The sequence below is a fragment of the Rhagoletis pomonella genome, unplaced genomic scaffold (assembly GCF_013731165.1).
Source record: "Rhagoletis pomonella isolate Grant_MI unplaced genomic scaffold, Rhpom_1.0 Rhpom_scaffold_00062, whole genome shotgun sequence".
Classification (NCBI taxonomy): domain Eukaryota; kingdom Metazoa; phylum Arthropoda; class Insecta; order Diptera; family Tephritidae; genus Rhagoletis; species Rhagoletis pomonella.
In genome coordinates this window covers 207,785-219,499 of record NW_023458616.1, presented here as the reverse complement: position 1 = coordinate 219,499, position 11,715 = coordinate 207,785, and the positions used below count along the sequence as shown (strand labels likewise).

General features: G+C 32.2%; 1 protein-coding gene across 4 annotated transcripts in view; it reads left to right on the top strand.

Annotated features, from left to right (window-relative positions):
* The window catches only part of LOC118749828, a 26,581-nt gene extending 17,972 nt beyond the window's left edge, over nucleotides 1–8,609 (top strand). Inside the window, exons 1-6 of one of the 4 annotated variants that reach the window (XM_036484607.1) lie at nucleotides 4,498–4,627; nucleotides 6,551–6,616; nucleotides 6,681–6,746; nucleotides 7,081–7,268; nucleotides 7,336–7,495; nucleotides 7,554–8,609. In XM_036484607.1, coding sequence (XP_036340500.1) covers nucleotides 6,559–6,616; nucleotides 6,681–6,746; nucleotides 7,081–7,268; nucleotides 7,336–7,495; nucleotides 7,554–7,708 — 627 coding nt within the window. In that variant the 5' untranslated portion in view covers nucleotides 4,498–4,627; nucleotides 6,551–6,558 and the 3' untranslated portion in view covers nucleotides 7,709–8,609. Of the gene's footprint in view, nucleotides 1–4,478; nucleotides 6,617–6,680; nucleotides 6,747–7,080; nucleotides 7,269–7,335; nucleotides 7,496–7,553 lie in introns of those variants that run through there. The other 3 variants (XM_036484608.1, XR_004994291.1, XM_036484606.1) reach the window with 3 other exon arrangements.
* The last annotated feature ends 3,106 nt before the right edge of the window (nucleotides 8,610–11,715 follow it).

Genomic DNA, 11,715 nt, shown 5'->3' with positions numbered 1-11,715 from the left:
GCTGTTTTGGACTCGGCCAAAATCGCTTAGGCGGTTACTGCGCCAATTAAGAAGAAGAAGAAGAATTAAGCTTATTCACTGAAAATTGATATTTACAATGATTTTTAGACGATACTAAGAATTATATAAATTTTGGAAAATGGGCTTAGCCACACCCACTTATCATTACATTTGTATTTCTTGGTAACCACTACAACCATTTCTCCGAAATTTGGCACAGTTGTCAACCTTTGTACAACATACCAAGTGGCTGAAAATTTTTAAAATTGGACAATAACGGCGCCCACATCCCACATAACGGTAATTTAGAGAAATGCGAAATCTTCAATAAATCAGTAAATACAAAAGCTACTTTATACTTTATTCGAAATCGATGTTTGCAATAACTCGTTAGCAAAAAATACGTTTATGATAAAATATTTGAAAGTGGGCGCGGCACCGCCCACTTATGCCCAGGTAACCGGTATCAATCAATTTGTACCAAACTTGGTACGATTATTTCGCTTGGCACATAAAAGCAAAACGTTAAAAATTATTGAAATCGAACTAAAACTACGCCCACTTTTCATATAACAGTAAATTTGAAACTTGGACATTTCGAAATTTAGCTGCAGTTTTCGGAAAAGTGAAAAAACTATATTTAATACTTGCTCCGGGTATTTAATGTTCGGCTCCGCCCGAACTTAGACTTTTTTACTTGTTTGGTTAGTTTTCTCTTTTTAATAACATTTTTTTCTTTTTCTAATTAAATTTTTAAGTTTTATTGTTTAAAAAGAACTTTTTTATTGCCATATAATTTTTAAAAATAGTTTATTTATTTATTTATAAGTTATTATTAGGGCTAGAAATCTTATAGAAATGCATGTTTTTATTAGGCATCTTTAAATTAAAATGGAATCTTGAAATTTCGTTTTAAATGGCATTCAAGTGGATATTTTTGTATATTTTACCAGAAATGCGTGTTTTTGCATATCTTTTGCGCATATTTTAGTATATTTTACAATAATAGCCAGCTTCGCGAAAGCAACTTAAGTGAAAAATGATTTTTTGTTTGAATTTAATATGGAAACTGACAGAAGAAAAAAAAATATTTTTTCTCTTAGTGGCACATCTCTTTACAAAAAACTTGCCTATAATTTTTCCCTAAATATTCATCTGAACCACTTTATTCAACTGTTAATAATGATTAAAAACTAATTTTATACATAAATATGTATTATATTTTGTTGTTGTTTTCGTTCTTTTCTTGCAAAAAACATGTGTTATTTATTTTTGTACCGGCAATAAAATATTTGGAAAACATTTTTAATTGCATATTTTATTTGTTTATAGCGCATATTTTCGATTTTTTAGTGCATGAGATTCCGAGCCCTAGTTATTATTATTTTAAAAAGAGAAATATACTTATTTTTTTTTTAGTTAATTTAATTAAAAAAAATTGTGGCTGAAACTCGAACAGTATAACGCTAAGACCTCCTCGTTAGCATATATTTCAGTCAGTCTTTCGAAAGACGGTAAAGATCTTTCAAGATTCAAGAAAGCTGTTTTATTAATTCACTTATTCGCTTATTCTCCACGCATCGCTACAAAATTTTAGGTGCGCTCAAATTCTCTAAAACTTGCACCACAGTCACAATTTTTAATATTTTCTTTATTTATGCTTTTTTTAAATCATATATTTTTAAAATTAAAAAAAAATATAACTATTCTTTGTGGAAAGTTAAATGCCGACAAATTCACTATTTTGACGTGCGAGGCGAACACCAAACGATGAATTTTCCTTTGCTTAACTAAATCAGCTATTTGGTGTTTAGATTACGTTGCACTGCAATGTGAATCGCCTTCGATTAGGGAGGTGACGTAATTAGAACGAGAAGAAAGATTTTGACACTGCCTTATTTGAAAATTTGCCTGTAAAATTTGACTATAAGGCAGCCGAATGTCAAAAAATAAAGAGAGAAAGTTCTTTTATTAGTTCACTTGTTTATTGCGCCATGGGTAAAAAACGAACAAACATGTGTTTGACTGACTCGCCTTCAGTGCCTCTTACTTTTTTAAAAATTGTAAATATATTTTTTTTCACTTTTTATGTTTTTTTCTTCCTTTTTTATTTTTTTAATTTTTAATGTGGCGCGGTCCCCTTGTGGTGCGGGCCCCTAGGCTGTCGCCTATGTAGCCTGTGCCTATATCCGGCCCTGCTCTTGTGTATCATGCGCAGCCATTTTCAGAATCCTTCCATGAAGTGGTTACTTTGTGTTGGTAATTTACGTGAGCTTTTCAAAATTTTTCTTTCCTATATTCTTATTAGAATATACGCTGTATCCTAACCCTGTAATTCGGACTCTTTACGTGGTTTTTTAAGAAGTTGGAACACATCCACGTCTTTTGGTTTCAAGGAGAAATGGTGCATTAAGCTAGGCACTAACAGCGAACAAATCCGTCTGATTTGTTCGTGTTCGATGTCATTTTTCTCGTTAGTAACCGTTTTGAAAATTTTCAAACTCTTCTGATTTGTTCGACCGTTAGTGGCGCAGTTCGCTAGGGTTGCCAGATTTTTTATGCGCGAAATTAGTACATTCGACTTTTTCATGCTAAAAAAATCAGTACTTTTCAGTACATTTTATTCAAAGCAAAATAATGAATATAAGTAACAGAAAATAATTTAAAACGTCTGAGTTCTTGTTTTTAACAATATTTTGGTATATAAATAAAATATAGTTCATAAAAAATACACATCATTATACACAGAACCATATAAATTATTTTATATCTGTGACTTTTTGAATAGCAAAGTCAATCTATACATACAAAGAAATCTATACATTTTATTTTAAAATTACTTTTAATTTGAAGTTCACTTTCAAAAATTGTATTTAAGAGCCGGTTTCTCTCTTTGCGCCAGGAAACAAACTTTATTCTTCAGATCCTCCCATACTGTGAAAAAGTACCACTTTTTAAGGAGTTCATCTATATTTCCTCATGGCTTAAATAATTTTTCAACTTCGCAAAAACTAAGAATGACTAAGGGCTGGTTTCTCCAACTCAACTTTATTTTGTTTAGCCACTTTTCGGACTTAAGTCAAAAGTTAGCATACATTTTACACAACTTATTCTTGACTAAGTCAAGAAAATTGGCTTAACTAAGTTAAATTGAGTTGGAGAAACCAGCCCTAAGAATTCGCAAAAGGAGTATCTAACTCTACATGTCAACTAGAATTAAATTATTTTCTTCTTATTTTTTACAGTACAGTTTAAGGAAGTCCCAACGTTATGTAAAAACCTTAAGAAAATACTAAAGTATTTTGTTTGAATAGAAAATTCAGTACAAATCAGTACAATTTTTGAAAAATCAGGACATTAGCGTACTGATTGAAGAAATTAATAAAATCAGTACAAGAGCTAAAAAATCAGTACTGTACTGCTAAATCAGTACGTCTGGCAACCGTACAGTTCGCGAACATTAACCCATGTCGTCATATCAGTTTACTTTTAACCCATTTCGTCATATCAGAGTATTTTGAACCATTGAAAAGAGCACATCCCGGGACATTGCAAGTAAGCAATTTTTAGAAGAGAAGTTGCGATTTGGCAAGGTAAAAGTGAAAAATATAAAAATAATAATAAACAACAAAAATCATGGAAAAAACTGTTAGAGAAGTAGAGGGAAGTACACACAAATGCCACGATAGAAATTGTAAAAAAAATATCAGGGCAATTCGGAAAAGTGAGATCAGGCTCTGAAGATGTACGTTGTGGTACTTTATTATAGCTTAAAATTATTGTAACCAATCAGCGTTGCCACTAACAATTTTTCGCCTACCAAATTTCATCCCAAATTCGACCAAAATCGTTCGCAACCAACGGAGTAAATTTCAATTACAAAAAACATGCGTGTGTAACACCGTACACATGATAGAAGTGAAACTTCTTAAAAAAGGTGTGAGTACCAGGTACCTACTCACGAAATTGGATGTGTAAACATATGTTTACGGTTCGGCAAACCATTAGGCGAATGAGTTACATACATAGGTTTGGTTAGAAATCAAACAATAATTTCATTTCATCTTATTAATTTTCTGATATACATATAATTTATTTACTCATTTTCCGGTAACACCTCCTTATATGAATTCGCGCTTCCAGCATCCATAGGACCGGGTTGTAATGGAAGTGATTGTATTTTTAACAAATAAATGAAAATGTTTATAATGCAATCAATAGATCCTTACGAATTTGCCATTACCAAGGCACTAAGTAACGTACGCACTTTTGTTTGCAAAATGCATTTATTTAAGTTGAAAGAAGACAAATTCCTTTGGCATTTATTCTTACTCGCCTTCTATCTTCCAAGGCGAATTCACCCAGCAAACACGGTCTCTAACGTTAGAGAAATTTTGATTTCTACATTAGATAACTAGGGTAATTCTCTAATCGTTCACGAGTCGATGACGAAGTTAGAGAACTACATTAGGATTCGATTCGAGAACGATTAGAGAAACTACGCAAATTCAATGGTCGGCACGATGCTAAGTTGTGTTATCGACTATCGATTTATAGCTACGATCGTCCTTATTTTAGACAAAAACGCAATTGTTCGAGCAAATTGAGTGCCGCTTCAAAATTTAAAGTAAATACATATAATTATTTCACGTAATAAAATGAATAGAAAGAAATTTAGAAGTGAGAGTGAGCAAATAGTAAATTTACTGTTTGAAAGTAAAAGTGATGATGAGCATCCAGAATGTGAAGCGTTGCTAGGAGAAGAAGAGCCACACGACAGGCCAGGATGCAGCAGAACATTTGATGAGCCAGATGAATTCAGCATTTCTTCAAGCGAAGATGATACGGATGACTGCATTAATGCAAATAACGATTTACGGAAGGACTTGACAGAATGGACTGTTAAACATAATATAACTAACGCGGAAATAGATGATTTGTTAAAGATTCTAAGTAAACGCATTACAGGGCTTCCTTTGTGTGCCCGAACTTTGAAAAATACTCCAAAGAGTGCCCCAAAGGTCATAATGGGTCCCGGGGAATATGTACATTATGGGGTTGAAAGTGCTTTAACTGACTTTTTATGTCGAACGGACTTTAGTGGCAATTGTTTGAATCTGAACATTAATATCGACGGACTTCCATTGGCAAAAAGCTCTAATACTCAGATATGGCCAATTTTAGTTAACGTACATACATCGGATGACACAAGAGTTATAGGAGCATACTGCGGGAACAGCAAATCAACAAATGTTAATGAGTTTCTTAAAATATTTGTAGATGAGTTATTAGGGTTGTTGGAAAAAGGACTAGTTTTTAAAGATATGCGTTATAAAGTTACTTGCCGGGCATTTATATGTGATGCACCTGCACGAGCATTCGTTCTTGGTATTAAAGGCCACTCTGGGTATTCTTGTTGTCCGAAGTGTACACAAAAAGGCGAATCAAAGTACCATAAAATCATTTTCACAGAAGAAAATAATTCAATTCGAACTGACGCAGAATTTCGAGCACGAGTAGACAAAAGCCATCATGTCCTTTCAGAACCTATGGTCATCGAAAAACTTCCAATAGATATTGTGAAGACATTTGGTATAGACTACATGTGGTTTGCCTTGGAGTAACTAAGACTCTATTAATTGCTTTGCTAAGAAAACGCAGCAAATCATATTCCCTTAAACCAACGCAAATTAAATTATTAGATTCAAGTCTTCAAGCTTTATACAGTCAAGTGCCGCGGGAATTTGCTAGACGACCTAGATCGCTGAAAGATTTAGAACGGTTTAAGGCAACGGAATTTAGATCTTTCTTACTTTATTCTGGAATATTCATACTGAAAGATATTTTAGATCCTGTACGGTATAACCATTTCTTACTTCTCAGCTTAAGCATATGAATTCTTTTGAATAAAGACTATTATACCAAATATAACACCTGTGCAAGTCAAATGTTAGATAAATTTGTTGAAAGTATGCCCGAATGCTATGATGAAACGTTTTTAACTTTTAATTTTCATTGTTTGACTCATTTGGCCAATGAGACCTTATATTTCGGAAGCCTAGAAACTTTCAGCGCATTCAAATTTGAAAATTATTTATCAAAACTAAAGAGGAAAATAAAGAAATGCAAACATGTCGCTGCACAGGTGTATAATAGGTTGGTTGAAAACAGCTTAGCCTCACAAAGTATTGTAACCTCGTCATGCGTCTTAAAAAAAGGAAAGGTATTTACTTCTGTGACAATGCCAAACTTCTTCTTTTCCACTAAAGAGCCTGACAATTTCTATAGCTTCAATAATAGTATATATAAATTGGTGGCTATACATGATAATACTGAAGTAAAACTATCAGGGAAAGAAGTTCTTAATTTACAAGACTTTTTTGAAACTCCTATACGGTCAGGGAACCTGAATATCAAATGTTGCAGGGAATTGGAGTTTTCTACCACTAGCGTTCAACATTCATTGCAACAGATATCAAAAATTAAAAAAATTAATAATGAATGCGTCAATTTGTTTATTCCTTTTATCCATTCCTAATAAACGTTAAAGCGACAGACATGGACTTTAATACCAGTTTTACCAGTGCGACGAACGACACACCAATAACAAGAAAAGGTTAACACTATTTTTAGTTAATTAATTTTATAAACATAAACATCTGTTTCTTATACTTTTTCAGATCTTCAAAGTTTGGAAGAAAAAGTTTTAGAGCAGATAAGGAAATCCGAGAAAAAAATTTTGAAAGGTAAACTTATTATACATATTGCTCATTTACTTCAATAACGTAACAACTCAAAAAAGCAGCTCTCGAGATAAATAGCTTTAAAATTTTGAATTTACATATACTCCCATAGTAAAATGAATACATATTTTATTCTAGCGAGATAGTGGTAATCGATACAGCTATGAAATTTGTATACAACATTGAAGAGGTAGCGGTAATTTCTGTATACTTACCTCAAAATTTTTAATTTTTAGATTAAGGCACTATTGAATTAAATAAGCGATATGTATGAATGTATTTAAAAAATTAACCACATATATATATATATATATACATATGTATATACACTGTACAGAAATAGATCACAACCAACAATCAATAAAGCGAAGCCTTACACGAATTTTACAAGAAACCAAACAAAGGAAATACAGCCATAAAACATCACGGAATGAGATTATCCCCAAAACACCGTTTGACAACATTAAGGATTTTAAAAAATTTGAAAAGGAAATTCAGGACCATTCTTCCAAATACGAAAGTCTGGTAATTATTTGTTTTAATCAATATGAATGAATTATTATATTAAGTGATTGCAAAAATTTATTTTTAGTCCGAAGAACTTTCACATATAATTTGTACGAGCAGTGAAAAATTTATTAAAATGGCTTGGCGTAAAATCGTTACCGATAACGCAGCACAAAATTTATGCTGGAAAGGGACAAACACTAAAGTGGCAGCAAGAAGTTTAAGCATTACAGCTGCTTTAAAAAGTATACTGTTTCAATAACATGCATGCAAATTTATTTATTTGTTATTTCTATCTTCCAGATGCACTTTCGATGAAATTTCCTCAATCCACAGACGACGAATTCGCACGAACCTCCATTACCTTTTTCCAGCATGCAAAAGGACGACTTCAAAAACGCACTGTATATCAAAGCAATAGAAATAGTACTTTAGAAACTTCCAAGATAACTTCATAAAATCACATACAGGTACTGCTAGTTTTTGCTGAACAATCCAAACCCTGTATATAGCCATTTTAATTTTAAGTAAAAGTAAAAAAAAAACTGAATTATACCTGAGTTTAACAAAACTAAGACTGAATGAATTAACAATACTTTATCCATTTATTTTTATTAAAGTGCTTTATAATTTAAAAAATGTGCCTTCTACTTTTTAAGTTATCTAAACTTGAGCTAAAACAGGGACTAAATACAATTATAATTTATGTTAAACTACTGTATTTGTACATACACAGGAAGTCCGATAATTAGAAACAATTCGTCATTACAACTTTCGAAAATTTATTTTAATTTATACAGTTCATGCTACAACGAAATCCACATAACTTAAAGTTTTAAACCTTGTACAAGACTTATAAAAATTCACCACATTTTTTGAAATTAAGCGAATTTTTATAAATCGTGTACAAGGTTGAAAACTTGTAAGTTATGTGGATTTCGTTGTAGCATGAACTATGCTTTCGCAAAAAATAAATTAAAAGTAATAAAAAAAAAAGTAAATAGTCAAAATTTTTAAAGACAAATTGTTTCTAATTATCGGCCCGCCGGTGTAAATTTTAAGGAATTTGACTTAATTTTCCAAAACGAGACTAAATGTAACACTTATAAGGACCTCATGTGAATGAACTTTAAGTTAACTATTTTATTAATTTTAAAATTAATTATGTTTCAGCAATATTTTTTAAATCTAATCTTACCAAATTTAATTAACCTAAATGAATTCATCTTAACAAAACGTGAAAAACACAAGACATATGATAGTTTTAAAGTTTTAAAAAAAATTTAGGTAAATAAGCAATATTCCAAATAAATGAATCATATATTATGTTTAAGTTCAAATAATTCATTATTATTTTATTGCAAATAAATTTAGTACACATTTTACAAACAAAGCGTTTTATTTAATAAAGCAAAACACAGCAGTTTGAAATTCACATTCGAATCCCATTAGAGATCAACATTAGAATTCGATTAGAGAATTAATATTTTCTCGAGTCGAGAACTATGTCCCATTTTTGTTGAAATCGCTATGATTCTCGATAGTTTTTCGAGTCATTCTCTAACGTTTGAGATTGGAGAATTTGGCTAGTTCTCCAATCATTCTCTAATCGATAACTAACCTCAATGTTTGCTGGGCATATATTCTTATCACGAATTCATATATTCATGTGGTAGCAAGAGCATAAAAACATAAAATTATCTTATAAATTAAAAGTATAAGTATCACATGTATGCGTAGTCCAATTCACGAAATCATTTCATCGATCTGAGTAAAAACTAAGTGCATAAACTCTATTTCGCGTTAATTGAAATCATGAAATGGTGTTCATTCATTCAGTTTCTACTCAAACGCATGAAATGATTTCATAAATTGGCCTACGCATAATGGTAGTAAATGACAGAATGAATTACAACAAACACATCCTTTTGACATAATGCAAGCCGAAAACGTTGGTTCAAATCAATCCGCAATCAAGTTGGACGTTTTACCCACAAACATTGCAATTTTGCGAGCAGTCTCATTGTAAAATCTCATTTTTACAATTCCATAGTTTCGGCTTACATTTATAAAATTCAACGAAAGCACGTACCTATTTCGGCTGAGTTATCCATTTTCGGTCATTTAGTGTACAAAATAAACTCAAATTAAATGAGTTTGTACAACATGGCCATTAATGTAGCGATAAGTTGTACAACCTGCCAGAAAATCTAAATTTGTTGATCTTTCATACAACCAAGACATAAATTCATTCAACAGGCCCACAAACGGTGCAATCTAAAGCAAAACAACACCAAGTTGAACCAACGGTCGCTACGTTTATGGCTTTCTTTAAGAAACATCGGGTGAAAATTTCAACTGATCCCGTAACACTACTTTACATATGTAAGTTGGCCTTGCTATCATCCTCACATATGTTCATCAGAGTATACCAACGAAGGAGGAGTTAATACAAGGAGATAGCGATAGCAGAAAACTACTCTAGAAAATTACACGCACAATGACAAACATGAACAAATGTACAACAAGCACATAATTTTTGACAATCAGTACAGTTCGCATTTATATAAACCAGCAGCTTATTAGATTTGTTTTCGTTTGTACTACATATGTGCATATATACATGTACACAAACATATGTATGTACATCCATACAAATATATACACAACCATTCAAACATATGTACATAAAACATTGCTGTCCATAAGTACATACTTATGCCTATCAGTACATCAACGAAGCCCGTTTGCTTCATCATAAATATATCCATTCAAACATATGTACATATGTACGAATGGATGTAGTTACGCGAAGCACGCTTGCATCATTTATACTAGGGATGGGTAAATTCGATATTCGAAGCTTCGATATTCGAAGTCGAACGTTGTGTTGCTAAAATTCGGATAAAATCCAGTATTTAAACTTATTATTTCTTAAGCTATATAACTGAGCTATCAATGGGCAGTTATACAAGTTCCAACTTCTACTTGACCTTTGACGTACGTAAAAGGGAACCTAGCCTTTTTAACAATATTTTTTGTTTTTCCTTCTTTCAATACCTGCATTGGACCAATCTTAAAAAAACTACTAGACACAAAAGAAGGAAGTGTGCACTGTAATTCTTAACCAAATTTTCGTGATTTGCTTTTGATGTTACATATATTCGTTTCAATAATTTCAAATGGGGCTCATTGGGGAATTTATTTTTAATAAAAAATTAAAGAACAGTAATTTTGTTTACTTGTCGGGCAATTTTTTTTCGGATGGATATACACTGTCCCTTCTTTGCTATTTAAAGTCAAAGAGCAAGCTCCTTCGATAGGGATTTCCAGCAGAAATGATCAACGTCTGGCTATAAAGTGGCGCGATGCCCAAATAATTAAAAAACTATAGGTCTGACCTTTAATAAGATAATAATTACGTAACTAACTGAGATTTAAATGCTTTTAAAAAACGGGGTGCTTTTTTAAAGAATAATTGTATTCTTATCCGATTCGGCCAGGACTTTGAAAACAGAATTTTGTTCAAAATTTTTATTCCTGGAAAACAATAATTTAATCGAAAAACGCTGATGAAGTTACAGATTACCCAAATTCTGAAACAGCCAAAGGAATGACAATGAAGAACTATTTTTAAAAAGCTTTAGAAAAAGCTGACACATCTGGTTTGGCTTTGTAAGCGCTATTTAAACAACGATCTCGCCATTATGCTAGATTCTAATTGTTTCTTAAAAATACTTGATATTCGCATTCGCATCCGCATCCGCGGATCTTAGCTTTTAGATATTCGCATCCGCGGATGTCTAAAATTCCACATTCGCAACATCCCTAATTCGTACCCGTCATGCATCGCTTTATTTCTTTTTTCCCCTTCCCTATACTACCTATATCTTCCTTCTCACTCATGTAACGTTTTCAGTTTTAAAAGTTTCACTCTCCATTTTTGCGATCCCGCGCCTAAGAAGTTTCACTTCAAAAGCATTCTGAAAGCATACAATTCATTTATTTAAAGCCGATTTCGTTTCTACCGAAAAATGGAACCTTCTCTTGGCCCTCTAGGCACAAACACTAAGAACAGGGCGATGAGAAAACAACATTTTTTGTAGAAACCCCCTTACCCCGAAACCCCGAATTTTCGTAATTCGTAATTCGTAGCTACGCTACGAAAAACGAAAAACCCACATGCTGCAACCCTTGCGGAAACAGCATTGCGAGCTATCAGTTGTTTTTCGAAGATAGCTGAATGAAGAACAAGTAATTTTTAGCAAAAAAAAACCGACTTCAACTCTCATATAAAAAAAATATATATATATATATATCTCATGATCCACTGATCGGATCTTAACCTCTGAGACGCTACCTTTCCGATGCAAAAAGAATTATCGAAATCGGTTGACGTGGTCCAAAGTTATGCGGTAACATACATAAAAAAAAAAAAAAAAAAAAAAAAAAAATTCCAAAAAAA